Source organism: Chrysemys picta, chromosome 9 (genome assembly GCF_011386835.1).
Source record: "Chrysemys picta bellii isolate R12L10 chromosome 9, ASM1138683v2, whole genome shotgun sequence".
NCBI lineage: Eukaryota > Metazoa > Chordata > Testudines > Emydidae > Chrysemys > Chrysemys picta.
Window position 1 is genome coordinate 6,742,222 of NC_088799.1, and position 27,100 is coordinate 6,769,321.

The window sequence follows — 27,100 nt, forward strand, 5'->3', positions numbered from 1 at the left end:
TTGGCTTGGGATATGGATTCCCCAAGTGATTCCCCCAGGGCCTAAATGTTTTACAAAGGCCGGAAAGCTTTGGTTAAACTGGCACAATTGAAAATAAAACCCATTTCTCTTCTGGCAGCTCCCAACTCCTTACTCGGTCCACTACGCTCTAGTTGTTCCACAGGTGGGTCTTAGAAATTTGCTGCTAGAAGTAAGATAACTGTGTCCCTAGGAAGGTAGCTACTCACAGGAAATAGGAGTATATGGAACATGGCATTTCGTCCATCAGTGGCTATTAGCCAGGATGGGCAGGGATGGTGTCCCTTGCCTCTGTTTGCCAGAAGCTGGGAATGAGCAACAAAGGATGGATCACTTGATGATGACCTGTTCTGTTCATTCCCTCTGGCATTGGCCACTGTTGGTAGACAGGATACTGGGCTAGATGGACCTTTGGTCTGCCCCAGTAGGGCCATTCTTATGGCACTTATTACATGGATTGATGCAAAATAAGGATGTGTTTATTTACCGGTAAGTCCAAGGAGTATGCATGGCATAACGACGTGCACCGTAAATAACTAAGGGGGAGTGTATTTCAGTCACCTGGCATGGAACTGCAAGACATGCAGCAGTTCCGGTGGATTAGATCTCAGCCTTGTACTTAATTCTCTATTCAGGCTCAGTGATGACTGAGTTTTCAGCAGCTTCAGTTTTATTTGTGCAAGAGCACACTGTGTTACTTTGTATTCGTTATCCTGTCGAGAAGGAAAAATCTGTACAACTGCTAATGATCCAGAACATCGGTTGTGTTAACAGTCTACTGGTAAAAAATGTTTTAATACAGTGTTGTCTCCCTAATAGGCACTTAATTTCTGTTAGCAATTTCCTTGGAGTTCATAAGCCAGAGGAATTTGTAAATAAATGCAGTGGTTTAGCAGTGGGCTCTTCATCTCCCTGCATTTAAAAAGAGCAGACCCACCATAATAAACTCACTTCAAATGTTATGGGTTAAGCCTCTATAAAAGAGATGGGCTCCCCAATTCATTTCAAGTGTCCTTCAGCATCCAGGTGTTCATGAGACCCTTTCTTTGATATTACTCCATTCAGCTTAGATCAAAACTAAAGCAGTCCTACCTGGGATTAGATTTCTAAACATAGTTAGGCACCCAACGCCTATTGGTTTCAATGGGAGTTTGGTGCCCAAATATCTTTAAAAATCTGGGCCCTGGTACATAAATACCATCACTACTTTCTCCAAAGCACACTGCCTATTCTGTCCAAAGTGCACAATACACGTTGGGGTCTCCAAACTTTGCCAGGCTGGGGAAACACATGATTTGCCAGGAGCATGAGGGCTGCACTTAACTGTTGTAAATAGAGCGGAATGCTGCCACCCACCTCTTGGGTACAGCATGTGATGATTCCTCTTGATCAGAGCCGTCTCCACTTCAATCAAGAGGGACCCCCAGACTGCCAAAGCCACACCTCCATATTTGAAAGGTCAGCCCCGTTCTGTTTTCTGGTAGCTTAGGGTATAGAGACATTCTCACTAACCAGTTCTCCTGCAGAACTCCTTTTGTTCCGACTGCTATCGAAACAGGATTCGGTTTTTCCCCCTTAAATAAAACTGGACTAAGTTACATATGAAATATGAAAACTCTTACCGAATACCGTCTTGGAGTGGCAATGGAAGCAGCGTTCCAGGTCACATCCTAGCCTCCTGCTGGACACTGGTCCAAACTACAAACCTTCCTAACAGCTCTTTAATAACTCTGCCCAGAAGGAAAAATCTGTCACCTTTCCCTCTGTGGTTTCTCCTCTGTTCTAATGCACTGGAGGAATGAGATGAAGCCGGGAAGGCTTTCAGAGAAAGAGGCTCGTGGGAACTACAGCTGCTGATGGAGAACACTCATTTCTTTAGTGTCTGAGGAGAACCGCAATAGCTTTGGTGAAGGGATGTGTGTGTGGGTGGGTTTGGAGGGGTGAACCGTTATGACCCATACATTTCAGAGGAACCACAAACACTTTATAGTAACAAAGGGTGGAAAAAGAGAGAGCTTTTCTGCAATGCATGTGACTTTTCGCTGAGGTTTGGAACCCCATGTTATATTCCAGGCCACAGTGTTTGCGTGTCAGTCTTGGTGAGTTTGCTTTCTCCCACAAGCCTTTCATGAAGTTGCTGTAGTGAGTGAGAACTCAGCCTAAATGTGCTTTTCTTTTCTTTTCTTTTTTTCCCCCTTTGCAGCTGAAGCTCTCGTTTACATTGGACAAGGAAAGCGGGATGCCTCAAGGCTGTTATATCTATCAGTATCGGGACAGCAACAAGTAAGTCCCGCAGATGATTGCACACAGGGCAGATAGGAAGGGGCACTTAACGGAAAATGTCACTCTTGATGTGCCCCACATTCCCTTTCATTGGCAGAAGGATCAGAACTGCTACTTAAATGTAGATTACAGTAGCTTTCAGCCTAGCCCTAAGACGGAGAGTGACTTGCAGAGGCCTCATGCACAAATGTGTCGGGCAAAAGTGAGGCCAGATCTTCCAAAGTGCACAGCACCCACATTCTCAAATCTTTAGTTATCAACATGGCAGCTGTTAGCTGCTGGGCGCTCTAGAAAATCTGCCCTGCGCTCTCCGGTGAAGGAATATTTGCGCTGAAGTTCTGGGATACTTTGTTGGGGTGATTTTGATGGCATGGAGGTAATGCCTCATCTCCTTCCCACCACCTGTTCTCTCTCTGCTCAAACGCACATGCAGATTCACTTCATGGCTTGCCATTTGTGCTTCCTGACATTCACGTGTAACCATGCACCCTGTTTTTACAAGGCACCTCATGATATCCAAACTGGAGCAGAATCTCCTCAATTTCTAGGTATTCCTGCATATTTTTACTAGCTGCTGTAGTGAGTTGGCACCTGAGACGTTTTGATTTCAAATCCCATTCTGAGTATTGAATTGACAGCAGCAATCCGGGTTAGGATGTTTCTGTTGTCGTGCTGGGTACGTTGTCATGAATACCAGGGTATCAGAAATTCACAGTTTCTCAACCCCACCCAGGAGTTGTATTTTTCTCCGAATTTAGAAGCTTAACTTAGAAGAAGGGAGTATAGAAGATTGTTAAAGGGCAATTCATTCAGGAGTTTAGCCACTTTTGGACTGCCTTAAAAGGATCCGGAGAACAATTGCCGAAGTATCATTTAAAACAAAATCAATCTCTTTTTAGGTGGAGAACCCTTTTATGTATGTCTGTGTGTATTTATTTAAAGAGGGGACATTTTTTTGAAAGAGGAACAAAGTGTCACCCCCACCCACCTTCCATCTCTGTAGCAGCAGTTTACAAGGCCTGTGCACAAAGCTATCCACTAAACAGCTCAGCCCAGGAAGTATCAGTACAAAGAGTCAGTAACAACAGCTCCACTAGAAAAATAGGGAAACGTGCTGGTTAAACGCAATGGGATCAAATCCACAGGGAAAGAATGTTTGTTTTACAAGCTTCTAGGAGGGGATTGCACACAATGGGCAGTGGGGAAAACATGAAACCCTTAGACCTGTTGGCTGGCTTGGTTTTTTTTTTAAGGATGTTTATAGATCCAGCACTTCTAATTGTGTAGCATATATCTTGAAAATCAGCAGCCCTATTTTCTGCCTCCTCTCCACATACTTTTGTGCGCACTTGTGCCATTGTTTTAAGAAACTTCTGGGGCCGTGGGGCTCTTTTCTTTAAAATCTTAGGCCAATAGCATTCCAGTTTGAAAAGCTTCTTTCTTTTAGCCACTTTGCCCGTTGGAGTAAAAACAGAATCAGATGCATTGAACGGTCGAGCGAGAAACAAAGTAACTAAAATATGTTGAGCACTATTGATTCATAGATATATGGCTATGACCTGTATTTCTGGCAGGTTTAGCATCTGAGACACCCAGGCTGCTACCAGCTGTGACCACATAAAACATGATAGCCAGGACTGGTTGTATAGCAGCTGATGCGAGATCTATAGCCAGACCTAGTGTAATTGTTTCAGATGGCCCCAGATGAAATATTTCTTCCAGTTCTATCCCAGGTGGTACTAGTTCTGTACTGTGTAAGTCATTTAACCAGTCACAGTGGGCGAGGGTCAAGATTTCCATTTCTTAAGGAGAGCCATAACATCTGAGTTATCAGGGATCATTTTGTATTATAAGGGGATGTTTATCCCTGTGGGCCCAGTACATGCAGACCAGGAGGATGGAGAATACTTGCAAAATATATTGGAACATGGAGAAAAAGTAGGTTTTTCAAGCTTAGTAATAAGTTTCTCTGCATGTGAGACAGCTGCCCTTTCCTTGCCGGTAAGATACTCCTTTATCAGAATGTCAGCTCAATTCTAAGGAGAGCTACTTTCGTGCTGTCCAGTAGTGATGGTGGCAGAGTATGGTAACTTCATGTGCTCTGTGCCTTGGTTAACAACAAGAGGTTTTGCATTGGATTAACTGACAGTAAAACGGACAAGCATTTGTATTGATCTCATTTTCTCCTCCCTTGCCAGCCCAGTCAGTCATGCTGGGAGGAAAAAAACCTGGTTCTCAAAGCTTACCCCTTTCCTTGGACTATTACCTACAGTTTTAACATGACGGTCACAATCTTCCCTTTGTGGTTTCAAGTGCAGACTTTTACGCCTGGTCTACACACAGCTAATAAGGAGCAAGCTATACCAGGAGCCACACTTGTACACTGGTATAACTGCGTCCCCACCAGGAAGCCTGGGTTACTTTAACTGCACTGGCATAGTAAAAATGTTGCATTTTTTGTGTAGACCGTGTCTGGGTGTTTGTGGACTATGAGAGAAATGTTGACAATGTTCTGTGACTATGTGGGGGTGTCAGATAGAAGTTGGAAGTGCGTCTCCTGTAGCGGGGCGTCACCTAGAGCAGCGGTTCTCAAACTGTGGGTCAGGACCCCATTTTTTAATGAGGTCACCAGGCTGGTGTTAGACTTGCTTAGGCCCGGGACTGAAGCCAAAGCCCGAAGGCTTCAGCCCTTGGTGGTGGGGCTCAGGTTTCAGCTTCAGCCCCACCATCCGGGGCTGAAGCCCTCAGGCTTTGGCTTCCCGCCTCCCGGGGCGGCGGGGCTCAGGCTTGGGCTCAAGTTTCGGTCCCCCTTCTTGGGGTCATGTAGTAATTTTTGTTGTCAGAAGGGGGTCACAGTGCAATGATGTTGGAGAACTGCTAACCTAGAGCATCTAGCTTCAGCGTGTAGGGGATGAGCCTGTAACAAGCGATGATAACAAAGAGTTGCAACAGGGCGGCATAAATCTGATTGCTATGTAGTTGCTTAGAGATGGGAAGTGGAAATGGTCCCTCCATATAAGAGAGCCTTCAATGCTTTAAAGTGGTGTTCTGTCTGTATCCACAGTTTTTTGTTTCTTGAGTTCTCTGTGAACGTTCTCAGTCATTCAGGCAGGGACCCATGATGCTATGATGCTTCTTCGAGTCCCTCCTGGAGCTGGCTAACCCTGCTCTGACCAGAGGGGAGCAGCAGAGAGCAGTGTATAGTGGCCTTGCATTTGCTGAACAAAGGAGTCATATTTTTGAAATCTCTAGCCTTAAAATGTCATTATCAAAGTAATTACATTTCTAAATTACCTAGACTTAGAAGTGCAAGTACCATGCAGGCTCTCACCAAGGGTGATGTACTGGAATTTGTTGCCCTTAAGATAACATTATGTTAAATTTTCATTAACTCCTCACTGCAACTGCTACTCCGCTTTCAGCACTGTGGCTATGGGTCAGTTGCTGTGTATTGTATATAAATCACCTATTCACTGGGGACAGTTACAATTATTGCATATTTATGGGCAAAATGCATTAGGGAAGCTGGAACCCAGAACAGGTAGCTTATATTTTCACACTGCCTTTCATCTCGAGGAATCCCAAAGGGCTTTAGAGACTGTCACACAAAGCGGCACCCCTGAGACGGGATGGTGGAAACCAGCGGGGGCGTAGCACCCAGCACAGCAGTTGAAGGCAAGGCCCCAAGGATATGAGAATACCGAGGGATATTAAATAGGCATGAAGAACAGACAGGTTCTACTCCTAGCTACGCACCCCCAATACAGTGCACAGGAGTTTACTGTGCTTCCTGGAGATGATGGCTCCAGGGAACCCTGGGTTTCAAACACGAGACTTCATCCATGAAGGTTCCCATCTGGCTGCTGCTTCGCAATTTAAACTGTAATTGTTTCAATATTGTGTTAGCTCCTTTGTGTAAAATAAAAGTCCTTAAGCATAGCCCTGGGTTAAAGTAATGTTGTGGATGCCCTGGTGTACTGCCAAATTAACGTGCCAGCTTTTCACCTTGGAAAACCTGAATGTAAATACTTTGGGCCAAGAAAGAAGAGACATCTGGCCATCTCAGGCAGCTCCTGCTGGACTGGGGGGGCCTTCGCCCCACTCTCCAAGCCATTATTATTATTTTTTTGTATTCTAATAGTATCTAAATGCCCCAATTAAGGTGAGGCCCCACTGTGCTAGGCAATGTCTAAATACGGACTTAGACGTAGTCCCTGCCCATAAGAATTTTACAATCTAAAATACAAGACAGATCCAGATAGACAACAAATAAGCAATTGTCAAAAGTAACAGTACCACTTCTCCCCACTTCCCACGCTCACAAAACAACCTCTCCCCCCACCATCCCCTCTGTCCAGCTGTCAGTCAAACGCCTTCTCAGGGCTTGTTCACCCCGAGTGCCTTCCATCCATCCTCCCAGGCCCCAGAGAAAACCAGGCAGCCTCACTCAGGTGGAAGCAGTTTTCTTTTCTTTTCTTTTTTTAAACCATGTTGTTTAATTCACCCTAATGGGCATCAATAGTTTTTATTCAAAAGGGGAGCAGACCTGCCTCTGCCATGGTACTGACCCAGTTAACAAATGGGAGTGCTGGGCTCTCCTGAAATGAGGAGAGGGTTGAAATTGTGACAGGGTGAACAACATGCTCTGGGTATGTGCGCACGGGCGCCTGGTCAAGGGGAGTGTGGCCTGATTCATCTTTGTTCTTCTGACCATGAAAACCCGGCGATTGCCACGTATAAATTGTACATTTTCTGTTGTAGCCCCTTCCTCCAATGCCAGATGATGCGTTTCCATTAGCGCTGCACTGCACGTCTCCCAGAATTGGGGGCTCCTCCCCAGACTCCGTGCTATAAAGAACCCTCTCCCTTTAGATTTGTGGGGCAGGTACAAATGAAGGCAGTACATTTTTCTGGTCCCACAAATACCGTCTATTGGGGGTTAGCTAGCTTCTGTTGTCCTGTGGGTTGGGGGGGGGGTGTGATTGCGAGAGAGAGAAATGGTATCTGAAATGCAGTGATTGGACACAATGCTGTGGTCCCTATACAGAATGTCAGGTTAGACCTAATTCTTTACAGCGTGTCAGAACTAACAATGCACGGAGAGGTTTGGTGAATTTTGATACCAGTTTTAGGAGTGCCGTCGAAAGGAACAGTGTGCTGCTAGAAACCTTGCAGACAGCGTCATCTTTAACGGCCTCTCCAACACAAAACCAAAGCTCTTCCTTGCTCTGCACAAAGTCGTTGTCAGCTCTCTCAAGGCACAACAGCAGTCGTGTCCAGGGAAGTGCTAAGAGTGCTAGACCATGACTGCAGCCAGTGGTGGGGTTGTAGGCGAGGGAGGTGGAGTACAGGCTTTGAGACTATCCTCACCTTGTGTCGAGAGTCTCTCATGCTGTGTAGGATGTAACAGGAGGTAAGGGGATGCAGGGCCACATTGGCCTAGCCCCTTGTTTCACCGTCTCTTCTCGGCCCACCGCAGATATCTCAGGGTTTCAACTGAGCCACAGCCCATGACCGCAAATATTTCCCCTTCCAGTACAGAGATGGCAACCCCCGAGACGGGGATTTGTGTAACGTCTAAAACCCGGCTCTGCTGCTCCCTGGGCGACTGCTGCATCCCAGCAGCTGTAATTGGCAGTGGCTGACCGGCTGAGAGCACCCAAGGACCTGCCCCCACAGGATAGGCCTGCTCTCTGTTTGATTACTCCAGGCACTCTCTTAAGCCTGCCAGGGACACCCGGACGTTGTCTGAGCAACTAGGCAGATCCCCAGCCAGCTGCTATGACAAACCTTGCTCTAGACTTGTTCCGAGCCTTGCCCCAACCCTGCTCCTGCTTTCTTCCTGCCCTGCTCCAGCCCTCCTTCCTTGCCTGGCTTCTGACTCTGGCTGCAACTTTCTGAGGCTGGCTCCACCCACCAGGCCTGGCCGTCCACACCGCGGCCGTGACAGTGTGGAGAGTGGCGCTGTAGTGAAAAGGCCCGTTTTGACAGTTTCCAAGGGATGCAGGAGGACAGCCCTTGTAGGCTTTCTCCCCAACACAAGAGCAGGGCTGGTGGTGTTTCTAGCTGTAATGGGAGACTGACTGGCAACATGGAGGAGGACACTCCAAAGAAGGAGGTTAAGTAGACTTTGGAAAATCATGGAAAATTTGTCCTCAGAACAAGAGTAGTTAGAACCCAGAGATCATTTGGCTTATGGCTGATCCTATGGAAGAAATTAAGTGCAAGAAAAGCTGTCTCCTGTATTTGCTGTAATCAGCATAGAGATCAGACCTGTTTTCTATGTACTATCTGTCGATCTAGGCAGGCACTTACATGGCCTCCACCATCCTACTCTCTGAATGCCTATGCATAGTAAGTCCAGATTCCTAATTATTTTCCATTCCTCTGAAGTCTCTCCAATTGGCATGGCTCTCTCAGAAGGAGTGCAGTGTTCCCGGTTCCCTGTTACCCAGAGACATAAGAGAGAGGTGCTGTCGGTCTGTGACAAGATGCGTCCCATTAGGCACCCCATATTTGCAGTGGTGTTTTTTGCTTACATAGCACATTGCAAACTCCAATCTAATGTGCTGTCCGTGATCACCTCAGTCTTTCAGCATTATACTGTTTTCCAGGTCTCTCCCTCCCATTATGGATGACTTTTCCTCCGATATATCAACTTCCATTTTTCCAATGAATTTCATTTTAATTCCTCACCATGGTTTGGATTTGTGTCAGGATTATGAATTTGTGGTGGGGCTTTGTATGTTATCTTTGGAGTAGCTTTCTAACCCCAAGAGAACAGGAGCTCAAATAGAAACGCACTTAGAGACCTTTTCCTGAAGCAGGGATAGTATAGTGATCATTTTGCATTTCCAAGGATCCCAAAGAGATTTACAGAATAGCTGATGTACAAACTAGACAGGGAGCACTTCACGCATCAGTGAAATGGGGCCACCTTTGGGCAGCATTACACAACTCTTTAGGACAAGTGAAAAATATCTGCCACTGAAACAGAAAAATGACTAGCCTTTCTACACATAGAACGATGGAGAGTGGTACATTATGACACAGTCTAAGATGCTAGCACTCCAAATGCCAAGGTATATCCAATTCTGACACTCGCAAGCTACTGATGACTAATGCTCTTTGTGTTACCAAGCTCTCTTCTGCAGTTTTTCCGTAAAGTGAATTTAAGACAGGCAATTATGAAGCAAGACTTAAATCAGGAGAGCAAGCCTGTAATTGTAATTGAATTGTTTGAACAAGTCGTTTATCACTTACACATTAGCTCACTGCTTTTATTGCTGCTCTTCTGGGCTGCCGTCGGTATGATGCAGTCGGAATTTTTGCAAAGCATCATTGCTTAGTATTTATTCCTGTTTACCAGGGGAGTCACTTATTAGAAGTGATATGGACGTAACGTAGAAACCAGCTGATACAGCAGCAGTGACTTTTTCAGCTCACCTGACAGATACGTATCAGACTTGCTGAACTTTAGCACAGAGGGTCACTCTCCTGTCAGATGTAAATCAGGTGAGCTGGCAGTTTCATGATGTTCTGTTCACCTCAGTGTACTGAGTTTAGACTTTTAGAACTGTCCATGCATGTAATTTGTGCAAACAGCCACCCTGCTGCATATGCATGCATACAGGTCTAAAACACCTGTCGGTATCACACAGTTGCCAAGTGTCATGTCCCCTACGGAGGCAGCACTAGTTGAATGGTCATATTTAAATGAGATTAACTGGCCTTCCTAAGAGTTTTTGATTTCATAGTCAGCAGCCAGCAAATATGGCACTTTATCCTTCTCTGATTGGTGTGGTTTGGGGAGATTGCTTAGGTAGCAGTTTCTCTAATTTGGCTTGAGTTGCAAATTGTATGTCGGAAGTGCAATCCCATTCCAGGTCTGCAGCACCACCAAATCCCAGGATTTCATGATGCAAAACATCTAGCATATATGTCTGTAAAGTCCTGTGCTGGACATAGGAAGTGCTTTGTACTAAGAGTTGGTAGGCTGAAGCTTATTAAATGCCTTTTGGGGATTTCAGAATCAAAGTGAAATTAGGGCTCTAAGCCTCAGCATTGCATTCGTTAGTCGTAGTCAATCAGCCAAAGCCATGTCTTCACTTCAGAGTCAACTCAGGTGATCAGCTTGGGTTAGCCTAGCCCAGGTGAGAGCAGCCACATTGCAAAGCCATATCCTAGTTACTGTGCCCTTGCTAGTGTGTATTGCTAAGACTTCTGGGGACGTATCCCATAGTTCTTTGTGCTTTGGTAAGCTGAGCTGTTCTATTATTTTCTTCCTGGAGAACTTGTCCTGTGCTTCCAGGCACCTGGGGGGAATTGCGGGAAGGCTTTGGAGGACTTTCTGCACCCGAGTGATTTAGCCTGAGTCCTCACTGCAAAGTGGATGAGTTACCAGCCTGAGTGAAAGCAGCACCAGGTCTGTAGCCTATACACTCAGCCAGGCCAGCTTGCCTGGGTTTAAAGCACCACCAGACTCAGGTGGGAGGGCGCTTAGGGACATCACCTGAATAAACACCCAAGTTAGCTCTGCAGTGAAGACGGACCCCAAGGAAGGAGGTGACTGAGCAGGATGGAATTCTGCCTTGTGATGCAGAGACTCTTGTTTTCCGTTTGACTGAGTTGGCACCAGGCTGTACCCAAACGGATGTATAGTCTCCACCTGCCAAAGAGTAAACCTCTGCCACAGTTGGCTCTATGTGGCCGATAATTGACTCTGTCCACCATATGTAAAGGTAACCCAGTCCTCCTGGGGGCTGCACAGGTTCAGTATATGTTAAATTGTCAGGCAGAATTAGTCCAGATGTTGCGCTGTAAAACTCCAAAGGAAATGTAATCCTGGTTTAATAAGATGTGGGCTCGGTTTTGTACATGCTACAGCAAACAAGACTACAGGACATAAACCACAAAATGGATTTAGTCACCAGAGGCATTGTGCGGCAGCCAGTGGAGTAGCTGTTCCCATGCAGAAGAGACCTTGTTGCAGTTTCATTCTGAGGAAACTGGGCTCTTTAAAAGGACTTTGCCCGGGGTACTGCTTAGCTTCTCAATCTGTCAACACTGAAAACTTCCTGATAATAAGTGTCCAGCATCTTGTCTCTCCAGAGTGCATCCGTTCCCTGGCAGAGCCCTGCCCTCTCATCTGACACCCTGCTACTTAACAGTGGGTTTCTATTTTCCAGGTGCTATAGAATTAGTGACTAGTGAATCCTCACAACCTCCCTGTGTTGTGGGTACTGTAAACAGTCCTCATGGAAATAGCATTGGGTAGAGATGTCAAGGCACGCTCCAGCTCTGTGCCTAGGTGGAAGCTGGCGATCCCAGGCCACTCTCCAAATGAAGGTTCAGATGTTCCCCTCGCATCCTGGCTAACGTTCCTGCTCGTGCTGAAATGAGGTTGAATGTCCAAAACTGTTATAGTTGTGGAATGGGTCTTGTGCTGTCAGTAGCTCTCTGAACAGTGCCGGGAGAGCAGAGTAAGAAAATATCAATCTCCTCCCAGGTCTTCCTGCTCTCATCAATGAGCTGCCTGTCCTCTCATATCTAGAGATGTCCTTTTTTTCGTATTGCACAGATGTGCCTGCACCGGTCCTTTTAACGCTGCTGTGGTTGAGCCACAGCCTCTTAATAGCTTCAGTCTGAATCCTTCGGAAGAGATGTAAAGCCCGCTCCTTAGCCGCAGAAGGCTGGCTTTCCAGTAGCTGTCAGGGAGACCAGAAATAGACCTGCAATCACCGCTGAGGCACAGCAAAATGCTGTTTCCATATGTATTCACTGAAGATCTGTCTGCATAATGGTTTACTTAACAATACGCTAGGAAACCATCAAAAGCACTTCCTCCCCTATATAGGTCTCTGCATACCACCTGGGAACGCTGCCTCTTATAGAATTGTAAATAGCCACGTTCTCATTCAGACCCGTCCCCACGCACTAGCGCTCAGGAAGGCCGGCCAGCACAGGTCTGAATGGGTAGGCGCAAAGCGTTCTAGTTAAGGGGGGACTCTTCAAAAACCGAGTCATTTTCAGCCTTGTACCCCAAATGGCTGGGCTGATTTTCTTCACGTACCGGACATACTCCCTCGGCGCTGAGATCAGGCTAGAAAAACGTCGGCCCTGCAGAAGGTGGTTTTGGTTTGGTTGGTTGGGTTTTGGTTTTGCAACAGATTTTTCATAAAATGGGGACCTGAGCTGGACTAGCTCCTGTGCCCTGGCAGTTGAGTCTCTAACACGCTACGACCCCATGAGAACTCCCAGAGTAAACCAGGTGAAATCTTGTTACTGGCCTTCTGAAATTGGTGTTGGAGGGGGGCTTCTTTAGGCCTGAGATGCAGACTGCACTGGAGGTAAATATACGTATAGAAGCCAGGATGGTGACCTTTTCACTTTGCTCTAATGTCCTGCTTTCCACTTGCTCCATGATGTCAAAGGTCACCTGCCAAGGAAAGCCGGGGGGCTCTGGCTCCAGGGAGCTGCTGGTGCAGGGCGCTGGCTCCTGGGAGCAGTGGCCTCATGTACTGCTCCTTTCACCGCTGCGGTTCCCAGGAGAGCCCTGCGGTTCAGCGGATACCGATTTCTATCTGCAGAGATCCGCATCCGCGGGTATAAATTTGTATCTGCGCAGGGCTCCTCATTTTTTGTGAGGAAGGGCGGGGGGTCAGTACCGTACCGGTATGAGTTAAAATCTACTTGCACCACTGCCTACAATGCTAAGAGATCTGATCTATTTAGACTTCCTAGGTGACCTCAGGCAAGGTGACCCGTCTGTGCTCAATTTCTCCATCTCTAAAGTGGGACTGATCCTTAGGTTGCAGGGGCATTGTGGGATTAATTCATTAGCCTGTGTAAAGCACTGGGAGATCCTGTAATGGAAGGTGATGGAGGAGAGCAAGTACTATTACTTCTACACCAGCTCAGCCTTAACTATCAAATCAACAAGTGTGTTTAGCTCTCTTATCTCTGAATGCGGTTTCACTACCATACTTTGTTTTGCCTCCAGTACTCACAGTGCTAGTTTGGGTTCAAAGTGCAGCTTGCAGCACTCATCTGCTGTAACGTTTTGCACTGACTGATTTGGCAGCAATATGAGATCATATGAATTTTAGAACAGTGTTTCTCAGACTGGGGTCCGCAGACCCCTGGGGGTCCATGAGGGTACTCCAGGGGGTCTGCGTGACCCGCTGATCAACTCCTCCCCCGCCCTCCCAGTGCCTCCTGCACTCTGGGGAACAGCTGTTCACAGCGTGCAGGTGGTGCTGGGAGAGAGGGGGAGGAGCGGGGATGGGGTGCGCTCGAGGGAGGGGGCAGCGGTGGAACGGGGGCAGGAAGAGGCGGGGCAGGGCTGGGGCCTTGGGGGAAGGGGTGGAGTAGGGGCAGGGCTGGGGCTGAGTGTGGGACTTGGGGGTCCGTGAAAATTTTTAAATCAAAAAGGGGAGTCCTCGGGTTGCTACAGTTTGAGAACTGCTGTCCTAGAACTAGTACTATGAGTTGGCCTAGTCTGAGCTCCTCCCTGTGCTGAACCTTCACCAACCATTGGTTCACCTGCCGTATTCTCCACCCTTCCCGCGCGTCTGTTACTTACTATCTTCAGACAGCCATCAGTTTTCTTTTTAAACGTTAATACATGTTATTATGGAGTCCCTCGGACTGATCGAATTACCCCTCAGCTGCGTGGCTTATTCAGTAGAGCGCCCTCCCCCACTCTTACAGTCAGCTGATACCTACTGTCTCCTAGGGCAGGAATGGCAGGGGACCTGCATCATGGTGTAGTGTTCGTTCTCACTGTCTGTGCTTCTCTCCCTGTGGGCGAGCTGGCTCTCTGGTACGCTGTAGCGTATAGGGTGGCCTGCAGGGGTGGGGATGCTAAAGGGTTGCAATAGCATAAGCTGTTTATTGGACAAGGCATTTCATTAATGGATGCTTCACCCTGCATTTATGCTTCATGTTCCTTTGCGGTCTCACTCACGGGCAAAAGATCTCTCTCAATTGTCTGCATCAAGTCAGTCGCATCCCACAAAGATTAGCCAAACAGATGGAATCTAGGTTGTTCTGTCTAACTGCACACCATGAGCTGTTTCCAACCTGAGAGTCTCCCCTTTCCTTCTCTTCCCCGTTAAAGGGAAGAACCTCCCTAAATTTCTTGCATGAAAGCCATCCGCAGATTGCACTCATGCAGCATGGCAAAAAGTCACTCTTAATCTGTCAAAATTCCATCTAAACTGTATCATTTCCATAAAACTGTATTTGATGGGACTATTAATGCAAAAGGCATAATTCTGGGAGGTCTTTGTTATTCTAGATTATGTCCTTGCAGGACATTGCAGTAGGGCACAGAGACCCCAGTTCTGAATGCAAGTTTCTGGACCTCGTTGGTGCGCAAATAGCAATACAGACAAACTAGCATTATTACCTCACATAGTGAGACCTGTAGCCTTAACTCTTTTTAAAATCCCTTCCAGTGCGGTTGGTATGTGAGAACAGTCTGCACAGTTCTGTACAAGACCTGCAGAAAAACAACCCCAACAAGCTTGCTTTCTAAAAGATAAAGTTCAGACACTGAAAAGGGGAGAACTTAAAACTTCTTTTTACGTTGGGTGAGTGAAGGTGCCATAGGGAGAGGGGAGTAGCAGAATGCTCAGATAGGCTGACGTTTGCTCTGGGAAGAAGTAGGATTTGGGGGCGGGGCAAAGAGGGCTGAAGAAAGGAATTAAAGATGGCAGAGGTGGTAGAGGTTGTAGGTGTGGCCTTGTCTACACTGGGAAAATTAGTACTTGTGTTTCAGCAACAGGGCAACTGAATGGTTGCGGTCAGTAGTGAAAGCATTAGTGAAAACCAACCTCGGGTGTCTTTATCATTGTGTCTTGAAAACCTACTCTGAGTAGCTGCACTGTTGCTTGAAAAGGGTACGCTTTTTTGTAGTGTAGACACGTGCAATGAGGGTTGAAATGTAGAGTTGTTTTGCGAGGCAGATGGTAGAAGAAATTGCAGTGGAGAAAAGTCCCCATGATCCCTGGAGGTCTCAGCTATTTGAAGACTACATCGAAAAGGCCCTGGTAATTAAAGACAGAGGGGTTGAGGATGTACCAGTTGGCCTTTCACAACACAACCCTACTATAGAACGCGACACGCAAGTTCTTGGCCATTCCACACCGCTCCGCGAAGTAGTCTGAGACAAAGGGCACTTGTGCCAGGATCTGTGGTGGTATAAACCTCCCTAGAACTCAAATAAGCATGAGCCGTTGCCTTCGTAATGGGCAGAGTGCCAGTGCATTGTTTGTGTTTATCCATGGGCTTCATTTGCATAATGCTGGAGCGCGTCGCTGTTTATACTTGACAGCTAAGCTGTTGATGCAAAGTATGATTTAATAGCAAGACTTGACTAAAATATGCAAATACAGCTGCGTAGGGACTGGCCCAGAGTTTTCCAAAGATTAGCTGTTAAATTGGCCAGTACGAAAACATTATTAACTAGACAACATAATTGCTCATCTCCTGCTTCTGTAGCTCAGAGAAGAGGCAGATTTATTTAAAACCAAGCAAGCCCTGTATACAAAAGAGGCCCATGTTAATGCCACATCATGTACTATGTGTTGCAGCGTATTTTGTTAGACAATAATATTATGTTGTAACATTTGGGAACTTGCGAAGGAAATCTATGATATTATTATGCAACATAAGAGTCAACCTAAAACGTGGGCCATTGGAAGGCTGTGTGGATATTAAAGCATCTCCATTTGGTTTTTTGTGATTGCTTTTCGGCAGTTTGTTTCACATGGGCCTAAACAAATGAAACACTTGATGTGAAGTCTGCGAACTCTAGTAGGTTCAGAATCATGTATCTAACTTCTACCCAATCCTGTTCTCTCTCAGATATTTCAAACCTCTCTACCCAATCCTGTTCTCTCTAAGATGTATCAAACCTCTCATTAACCACCTTAACCATAACGGAACATGTAAAATAAAGAGAGATACTGTCAACTCAAACAACAAATTCAGGCATGTGACTTTTACCTTTTAGTGGTATAAGTGACGCACATGACCACTAGAATTAAATGAAATTAGTGAGGAGAAAAGTCTCCAGCATGCTTACTTTGTGCATTTGGTAGCACTTCGGGCCTGATTTTCAGAGGTTTAGTACCTACAACTCCAGTGAAAGTCGGGGGAGCTTTGAGTGTGCTGAATGTTTGACAATCAGGTACCTTTTTGTGTCTAGTCAGTTTCACTGTTTACCCTGTGCAGTCAGTTTGGGTGAGTCACACAGCCACCAGAGAGAGAAATACACTCAAAAGTAGGGAATGTGATCGGAAAACCACAGAAATTGACAGGAAGATTTGGGAGTGTCTGAAAATGACTTTTTTTTTTTAATTGACGAGATTTCAAGTAACCAGTGTCGTCCTGATGTGCCAGTAGCACAGTTATAAGGCAGCTGTTGTGATTATTACTGAATAGTTAGTACAGCTAGTTGAATAATTGAAAAATGTTTGAAGATTCGAATGCCAAAGTTTGCCCATTCTTTTGCTTGTGTTTGTGGATCCCTAGAATTTCTTTGCTGTGAGTGCACACACAACTGCTGAGTTATTCATAAAAATGTTACGGATGGGGGACGTTTTTCAAACTCTCGTACCCATGGTGTTTTGCCCCCAAGCTAGTCCTGAAGGGTGCTCCTGTGCACACTTTAAAATCATCCCAGAGTTGGACGGTCGGAGAAAGATGGGAGGTTTAGAGGTAGAAGGAAGAGGGGACACAACGTGTTAAAAAACAAAAAAACAAAAAGACCTGAGTCCATCCACTTGGCAAATGCATGAAATATGTTCAGATGTCCTTGGGTTGGACAGTTAACACAGCAGCAAGACAGCTTTCCCCAAATCGTAGGCCAGAGACTTGGCTATCACTATTGTAGCTGTCCGAGATAGATAAGGGGGTGTGAATGCGTCCTTTGCAGTTATGACATCAAGTGAAAACCAGGAGATTCAGTCCAGGCACTTAGCACATTGCAGGTGTTGTGTGAGATGGGAGAATAAACAGCAGCTCTCCCAAACCTCAACTCTCAGCCTTAGGAGTCAGGCAATGAATTGAGCCACATATGGCTGCAGGCCGCGGAACAGTGCGATGTACACACCACCCACTCACTCAGTGTGACTGGGAGCAGACCGACCAAGATGAAATTTTTGAGACATACAAGCCTTATTTACTGACTTTGTCCTTAAAGTACTCCCCATCTTCTCCCTGAGATTCAGCTCCCCAGTGATTTCCTCAGGGACTAAAGCTGTTTGCAGAGGCTAGGTTTTCCCACTAAGGGAACCGAAACCATATGATGTGACTTGACTTGAGTGGCCAGTCACACACCATCAAACACTGGATTCCAGACATCAGAACTGCAGTGCACATACAAGCCTCGGGGCTGAAATATGTTTGCTATAAAAATGTTCTTTGGACAATTACAAATCTCAGACAATTTCAGGAAAACCTTCATTGATTCACAGACAGGGGAGCCAAACAAGCTAAATTCACAGAACAATTTGTTCGTAACAAATAGTTCCAGCCAGCTCAAGTAGCCAAGGAGGCTCAAGATTGTCAAACTCGCTGGGTATATTTATTGTACTGTCGTTACTGTGGGTCATTAGCTGACCAAAGTAGTTTTGCATTCTACCTATGTATTTCAGGGACACAAGAGATGCTTTGTGGTGACGTCATTTGGCTAAACAAGAGGAAGTACCCTCCCAACCTTATGTAAGAAAGATAAAGGCTTCAAGGATGTCTGATGGGAACCACCTCCTCTCCTTTCCCTTTGTTGCAATACAAGCACTCTTTCAAAATAATAGCTGCTCTCAGAGCAATTTCCTTTCTGGCCTGTAGCTGGATGTTAGACCAATCAGACATTGATAGTTGCTGAGGGCTGAACCCCACCGCCACCTAGACGCAGCCTGTCAAAGCCCATGAGAATTTGAATGTCTAAATCCCCCCAAGCTTTTCTTGTCTTCATTTTATTGGGTACGTTTTTCATGGCTGAGATTGCCAGCTGAGAAATACACTAATCTCACTGGGAGCTTGGACATCTCACTTGAGATTGGATTCCTTTGTGGCATGTGCGATGAGGTGCCTATACCAAGACATAGTTGTACACCCGCATCTTCCCTTTTGTTACTGAAGTGGCGTCCGAAAGAGCTTTTGTTGCACTCTGATTCTGTTTTCTGACCACTTCTGGTTCTGTCTTACAATGCATTGAAGTGGGTAATTTAAAAAATACTTGTGAGCTGCAAGCTAGCCAACGTGTCAGAATTGTGCAACTGTGCAGAATTATTCTGTCATACTGGGAAAACCTCTTGCTCCAAGCAAAATTTCTTGTCTTTACGGTATTAAACATTAGGAGAGAGCGACCACAGTAAATCCTCCAACCTGTACTTTTCACGCACACATGTGAGAGCACAGATGTACTCAAGGTGTATATGAGAAGGATTCACCAGCCAATGAGAATAATCAATGCGTTTCCAATCCAGAAGCATGGATTTACACAGCATAGACTGAAATGCTGAGCTGTAGCACCCGAGAACATAGCCTTTTACACAGAGGTGTCTGTGTTAACGTGGGTATTTTTAATAATAAGCGTTAATAGTTTGGAACGAAGCAGTGCAACGTGTCTGTGTGTGAAGAATCTCCCTTCAAGAAGAGATCTCTATTGGGAAGTTTCTTTATATTCAATTAATTCTGTGTTCCCATCTCTCTAAACAACATGTTAATACTTTCAAGCTGCATATCTGCTGAGCATATGTCCTGATTTTATAGGGACAGTCCCGATATTTGGGGCTGTGTCTTCTATAGGTGCCTATCACCCCCAACCCCCGTCCCGATTTTTCACACTTGCTGTCTGGTCACGCTAGCTGAGCAGCATTGCCAGATAGAATATATTTCATGATGAGAATAGTGTTACTGTAGACATTTCTTTCTGATAGTGGCAAAGTAAAGAAAAGTAATGTCTGTATCCTTTAGGTTTCCCCTCTGTGTATATTGCCTGCATATGTGAGAGATCTATTCATTGAACGGGTATCAGGTCATGTTGTCATGCTTTGAATGCAAGAGTTCAGTTTTATAGATCAGTTACTGTATCCGTTTTAATGCTGCATATAGAAAGGGTCTATTAAGTGCAGATTAAGTTACTCCGGTGAGAGGACTTCTCCCTGTGTGTTAGCTCTTAATTTCTGAAAGCTCTAGTAAACTCGCTCCTAATAGTGCAGTCGCTTCATGAGACCGGACAGGGAAGCTGACCCTAACTGGTTGGACCTGTGTGGTGGTGGTGCTGCTAATTTGGAAACACAGTCTGGAATGTATTGATATGATAGTTAATAGACATTAGACCAATACCTTGTTCTGCAGCTCATTGGGAACAATGACATGTTGTTGTAAAATATATATATATATATATATCTTTTCTTGCTATTAAAACTCTTGGTGGAAATTTTCTGACCAGCTATAAATAAATAAACAAATAAGTATGGGGGGGAAACCTGGAAATAGAAAACGTATGGGCAAAGCAACAGCTAAATCACTTGGCTCTTTTCCTGTCCATTTCCAGCTCCACTTCTGTAGTCCCAGCCATTCAAGACCCCACGTCATAGCTGGGGTGGAAGGGAGACAAGATCACGGTGCTAATCAACAATCGTAGAGCAGCTTCCCCAGAGCAGAAAACAGTATTATTGTAATGCAGTTGAGTTGCACTCAGAACAATCTGCATTTTTTTAATCCCTTGATGTTCAACTAAACTTTGCATATTTCCTTAGCTGCATCCATTCCAAACGTATACCTCTCCTAGTAGAATTCAATGCATTACAATGCAAGGTCAAACAAACAACTTCTAGCAGTAACCCTTCCTTTGGAGATAAGGGCGCTAGCATTCCCATTAGAATTAACAAGCTCTATATGTTCATCCGAAAGACAGTCAGTTTAGCACAGTAAATATGAGAAATAGCAACAGCAATGATAACGCCTATGGGTGGGTTACCTAGTTCAGATAAAGTAATTCCAACAAATCACTGCTAACTTGCATTGAATCTTGGTGATACTCAAAGTTCACGTAACTATTTTAACGTCCTCCTTACTTTCACACACCTCAGCACAGCCACGTTGCTGGGTCTGGAAGCAGAGGGGCCCATGTGTCACTTAGGGCTTGTTTGGATGGCAAGTTAGTGCACAGTGAGCTGGGGTGCAAAATAGAGTGCACTAGAGAGCCGTGCACCAGCTGTTGGTGTGGATCCCAGTGCCTCACACTGGAAGTTCCCTAATGCAGGTTGTGTTTCTGTTCCCCACTGGAATCGGGCAGTACAAGTCAGTTTATGGGCATTCCCTTTATCGGATTTCCTTCCCAGGTCTGCAGACCTCGCAGGTTTGGCCAATTTGCGGAAGCACACAAACCCCTACCTGAACTGCCAAACCCTCACTGGGACCGTGAAAAACCCATGGGCACCGAAATGACACTTCTGAATAGTTCTTGAATTAGGACCTATTGTACCCTATGCACAGTGACATTTTAAAACTATGTTTCAAATGCAAGAAGCTGCTATTCTAGCAAGGTCAGGAAATCCAAAGGTGACCTCTCCTGGCAGTCAAAACCCACCCCACAGGCATATGTACAGGGCTTTGGGTGGTTAGTTAGGGTGCTGAGTTTGCGTTGAGATTTTTCATTGCTGGAAAGGTCACCATTATGGATATTAAATTTACTCCAAATCTGCTTGTATCAGGCTCCAGGAGACATGTGACAAATACAGATTTTTATTTTATTTTTTTTTAAAGTTCTTTGCGTGGCCTCTTGTCTATTCCAACTGGTGAGATCCAGGCGCCTGAGCTGCGAGCTTCCGTCACCTTCTGGAAAGCAGTGTCTGTTGGGGCCTCTCGCTCCTCCTCCTGTCCTAGAGAGTTCCCCGAGCATAAAAGGGGAACAGCTCCGACCTCCGTTCAGTCCTTCTGGCTTCCCATAGTGCCGTTGACACTCGCCTCATCGTATTTTCTCTTATTTCCTGTCCTTTTTGGGTAATGTTTTGTTTATAGTTGGTGTGTCAGTCAGGATAGTAACAAAGGAGAGGAGAGAGCCATCCAACATGGGCTTTGTCCGGACCCACAGGAGTGAGAAGGCTACCTCACACCCCCACGGCTTATATGGGGGGCTCCTCAGGTCTGGCCGATGTAAGTCTGGCAGTCTGTACGTCCAGCATCGCCTTGAGGATCCAGTCACCATTAAGGTTCCTGGATCTGTCCAGTCTGAGCCTGGCTATGTATGTAAAGTGGTTCTCTGGCCATTGGATCTGACTTCTGAAGGATCCTGATCCTGAAAACCTGGATCCTGCAGGCAAGTGTGGCTGCAAGATCTGGAACCAGGGGCCACAGCAAAGGAAGGATTTGGAACTAGCACGCACGGAAATGTAGATCCGACAGCTGCGTGTGGAGCTGAGGCTGACAAGTATGGAGCCTGAGCCAGCAAACCACCCTACCCCTGGATCTGGCAGCCAAACATGGATCCAATCCGGATTCAGATACAAAGGACTGCCAAGTATGATTGCATGGGTACCACCTTTGACTGCCGAGTCACTTATGTAGTGGTTCCGTACAACTGAAGCCCCAGATCTGCCCAGGTCATTAGAGTCCAGTACCGCAGTTCCCACATCATGATCTTTGCAAAACCACTTGCATTACCGATTCTGTGCCCAAAATAATGCTGTGAGCCAGCAGACTCAGCGTCGAGGTCCTCACGACACGGGAAAGGGGAAACACATTACAAGCTTCTGATTCGATCCAGGATGATGGCCAGAGCTAAGGCATAAGCTGTCTAGCAGAAATTCAGTCACCCAGGTTCAGGTTTCTGAGACCCCAGCTGCTGAGGACCTGACAGCAGGGCCGGCTCCAGGCCCCAGCCTGGCAAGCAGGTGCTTGGGGCGGCCACTCCGGAGGGGGGCGGCACATCCAGCTATTCGGCGGACGGTCCCTCACTTCCGCTCGGAGCGAAGCACCTCCCGCTGAATTGCCGCCGCAGATCGCGATCGCGGCTTTTTTTTTTCTTTTGGCTGCTTGGGGCGGCCAAAACCCTGGAGCCGGCCCTGCCTGACAGACTAGAACTGACACCTGGGGATGTGAGGGTACAATACCCACCTCAGTTCTATCAATTCTGAGATTCACAGCATCAGAGATTGCACTGCTACAGCGTCTCTGTAGGCCTTAAGATCTCTGGAAAGAACAGCCACTGGCTTCAGAGCCTCTTTGTAATCCTTGAATGCAGAGGCGAAAAGAGAGACGTGGAATTGTCTTCTTCAGGGGTGAAAAAGTGCATTGCCAAGATTCTGCAGTGCCGCAAGTCCCGTTTGGAATTAGCTCTGTATATGACTGGCCATAACGCCTGCTCTGATATCCCTTGGATCCAACTGCATAAATACGCTGATGGTGCCGTGTGTCTGACCTCTCGAAGGAGGGAATTTTATTAGTACTTTATTGGGCTCCAGGCTACCAGCCTCCATGGTAACTAACTCCCGGTTCCAAGCCAGGAAGGTGACTTTTCAGGTCCAGTTCTGAAAGGTCCCTCCATGGGTAGTGCATTCGGTAGCCTCCGGCATGGGTAGTAGAAACACGGAGGGGATTCCCATCCTTCGCTTTCCCAAGCCTCCCTTGGTTCCACTAATGCACTCGGGACCAGTGCAGCAGTTTTCAAAAGGCCTCAGTAAATCTAGCTTTGCTTGCTCCCATCCTGAAAGGAAATAATAAATAACGAGGCTGGATTTCTTGCGGTGGCACCTAAGGGTGGAGACATTCATCACCTACACTTAATGGCGCGTGAGGTTTGTTTCCTGGCCACGCTTTGGGGTTTGCCCCCTGTTATGCAGTGTGGGCAATAGGACTACATGGTGTGGAGCAAAGTGCTGTCTGGCTGCCAATACACTGAGGACTATCGTATTCTCCTCTGGGTTCTAGAGACAGAGCTCTTTCTAGTTTCCAGAAGTGCTCTAGAGCTGCTGCTGCTTCTGGGCCATGGTTGCACTGAAACTGCAAGCAGCAAGCACTTTCATCTCTTCATTTATCTGTCTCTCTGTGCACCCCTCTGATTGGGGTCTAGGAAGACCTGTCAGTAAAACTGAACCTTCCTTGTTTGTAGCAGCAAGTATTGCATTGAATGCCTGGCTGTCAGGCCTATTCCCGCTGAGTGTTTGGGTGTCTGTGTCTGTCTGTCTGCATGGGCTTGAACTTCAGTGTGTGTGATTGTTCTCCTCTAACGCTTTGCCTAAACAAGGGTACTTTCGTACCTGCTTAGAAGACCCCGTGCTCACTGAAGCCTTGATATATTCCAGACTTGCAGTAGGCAGGCTCCTGACTGGTGAAATAACGTTGGTGCCTTTTAACCCCGGGCTCTGTCCCAGAGTACACCCGCACTGCAGTGAGAGGTGTGACTGCAGCAGGGGAAGGCACACCCGAGCTAGCTCCCTAACAGTAGCAGTGAAACCGCAGCAGTATGGGCTGTACAAGCCCACCTGGGACCTGGGTATGTACCCGAGTGGCTAGCCAATGCTGCCATGACTTCATTGCTATTGTTATTGGAGCTAGCTAGATCAAAGCAAGCTCTGGTGAGTCTACACTTGCTGAAGTCACACCTCTGCCTGCACTGTAGATATATGCTGAGGCCTGAGCAGGCCTGGTCATGGCTCTGCGTACATAAATCCAACATCCATTTCATCTATTTACCGAATAAAAATGGGCATGGTTTGGTGTTAAAGCACTGAAGTTACGTTACAGATGGAAAAGGCCTATGTAATGCAAATGTAGGATAAAGTCTTACAGATAGAGGATGTATCACATTCAACCGATAGGTTTCAGAGTAGCAGCCGCGTTAGTCTGTATCCGCAAAAAGAAGAACAGGAGGACTTGTGGCACCTTAGAGACTAACAAATTTATTAGAGCATAAGCTTTCGTGGACTACAGCCCACTTCTTCGGATGCATATAGAATGGAACATATATTGAGGATATATATATACACACATACAGAGAGCATAAACAGGTGGGAGTTGTCTTACCACCTCTGAGAGGCCAATTAATTAAGAGAAAAAAAAAAAAAACTTTTGAAGTGATAATCAAGCTAGCCGAGTACAGACAGACAGTTAGATAACAAGTGTGAGAATACTTACAAGGGGAGATAGATTCAATGTTTGTAATGGCTCAACCATTCCCAGTCCTTATTCAAACCGGAGTTGATTGTGTCTAGTTTGCATATCAATTCTAGCTCAGCAGTTTCTCGTTGGAGTCTGTTTTTGAAGTTTTTCTGTTGTAATATAGCCACCCGCAGGTCTGTCACTGAATGACCAGACAGGTTAAAGTGTTCTCCCACTGGTTTTTGAGTATTTTGATTCCTGATGTCAGATTTGTGTCCATTAATTCTTTTGCGTAGAGACTGTCCGGTTTGGCCAATGTACATGGCAGAGGGGCATTGCTGGCACATGATGGCATATATCACATTGGTAGATGTGCAGGTGAACGAGCCCCTGATGGTATGGCTGATGTGATTAGGTCCTATGATGATGTCACTGGAATAGATATGTGGACAGAGTTGACATCGGGGTTTGTTGGGAACACTATCAACCGATAGTGTTCCCAACCTGGTCTTTTAGTCCATACAAATTGGTAGAGTTACTATTGCTGAGGGAAGCATAATTTTAAATTTCCTATCTTTTGTCTGACATATAACATCACCGTGGCATCACACTGACATAGTATCTCTGTAATGAATTTCCCTGGGTGATCATATATTCTGCAAACCTGCTATGTTTCCCAACAAACTCCTGCCCATTGTTTTTCACCCAGGGCTATGCCCGAATCCTTGCATTGAAACATGGTTTTCCCACTTACTCTTTAGTTTAAGATTGTAGGTGCTGGATACAAAACCTTTTGGGTCATTTAAAGATGCTGAAAGGCTGCCCAAGCCCCGAGATTATCCAGAGCATTTAAGTAGTCATTATACAAATAAACCCCAGCATACTACCTGCTTTCCCCCCTCTTGCCAATCCTTACTCCATCTGCTTTAACCCCAATCTGCCTCCCATGCCCTCATGTCTCCCTTCCCTCCCCCCTAATGTTTCCATGTCTCTGAAAATCTTGGTAACCAGAATGTTCATGTGTTGTGCTTCAAAATTAGTTCAGACCAAAAATAACAAGCCGGGAGCCAGTTGGATTGCTTGCCACTTATTGATACAACTGTTCCCCTCAACCTGCCCACACTCCACGCTACAACTGAAAACCATCCTCTGGGAGCAGTGATCTACAGCGTTCCACTTCTGTGCAGCCATAAGCACAAGGGAAAAGCCTCCCCAAAAACCGCCTCAAGCAGAGCTTCCCATAACCAGATAAGGGAGAAGAGCTGAAGGCTCTGGAGCCCGCTAGGGGCTTCTCTATGTAAAACTGTTAGCCTAGTAGATGCCTAGATATTAGTGATGGATGCCAGTACAGAACCTATACACAGACAGAGTTTGTATGAGGTGACCATCATCCTGATGGCTGATATGATTCCCTAAATCTTCTGCTACCTTCCCAGATCATAGAAATCTTCCTATAGTAAAACTGGTGCTAAAGGTATCAGAGGGGTAGCCGTGTTAGTCTGGATCTGTAAAAAGCAACAGAGAGTCCTGTGGTACCTTTAAGACTAACAGATGTATTGGAGCATAAGCTTTCGTGGGTGAATACCCACTTCGTCGGATGCACGTCCTAAAGGCTCACCTATCCTGGGTATTTGTTTCCATTGGTGTCCCTCTAGAAATCTTAACTCCACTCTGGGCCCTACCCTGGGGCTCCATCCTAAAGCTGCTGTTGGAAGGTTTCTGTAGCAATCTCTGTTATAATGCTGTCCAAGTCCAAGCTTTGGTCTCCAAAGCCCAGAATTTAATGACGAAGCCTTCGTTCTCATCCTAACATCTCCCACTTTCTTCAGGCATCCAAGTGTCTCGGGTCTTTGGTCAGCAGTCCCAGGTGAAATGGAATTTTTAATCAGAGTGTTAACATCCCTGCCTTTGCGCCTGTGGGGGAAGTTTCCCTCTGCCTTCTGTCTCTTTCCTGTTGTCAACGCCCTAAGTCAGCAAGCTTAGAATCCTTTCCATCCCTCTTCCCCAACAGTTATTCTCAGAACCACTCTGCGGTTCACAGTGAAAGTATTATTCCCCCTTTCCATACCAACCAGAGTTCCTTTTCCTCCTTCTGGTCTAAACTACCTGGCCTGAAGAAGATTGCTCTTCGCTCCCTGGTGTTAATTGGCCTCCTGTTCCTAAGTTCTCAAATGCTGTCTAGTTACAAGAGCTCCAATTAGGGAATGGAGCACACTTTTTGTGGCTTAGTTATTTAAAAAAAAAACCCACAGTTTCAAAATCCACTTCCTACAAGTGGGTCAAAGGAGTCATAAAAAAATCCTTCTCCAGTTGTAAGATCTGCCCTCCCTTGGAAATTCATGCCCATTCAACCGGATCACTAGTAGCTTCCACAGCAAAGAGAAACAGGTCTTTGTTTGACAATATGTGAAAGGTTCACCACCTAGGTTTCACTCTACTAAACATAACAAGGTGGTCGTGGCTTTCTCAGATGCTACTGCCTTTGACTGCCAGATTCTTCAGACCTTCCTCCATCTTTAACACATGCTGGTCTTTTTAACTTCACTTTTTGGGACAATTAACGGTTCTGGCTCTTCAGGTACTCAGTTGTTGTATGTTCTTCCCTCCTTTGCTGTCTCCTGCTTGTATGTCCCAGGAGTGATTCCAGATTGGTAGATGGACAGTCTTAACAATCCTTCCT

At 46.1% G+C, this 27,100-nt stretch overlaps 1 protein-coding gene across 12 annotated transcripts in view; it reads left to right on the forward strand.

The window, feature by feature from the left end:
• DIS3L2 (DIS3 like 3'-5' exoribonuclease 2) overlaps positions 1-27,100 on the forward strand; it is a 270,679-nt gene that overhangs the window by 209,071 nt on the left and 34,508 nt on the right. For all 12 annotated transcript variants that reach the window (XM_008173711.4, XM_065557595.1, XM_024110278.3 and 9 more), the window contains one exon: positions 2,222-2,301. In XM_008173711.4, the coding sequence (XP_008171933.1) occupies positions 2,222-2,301 (80 nt within the window). The remainder of the gene's footprint in view (positions 1-2,221; positions 2,302-27,100) is intronic.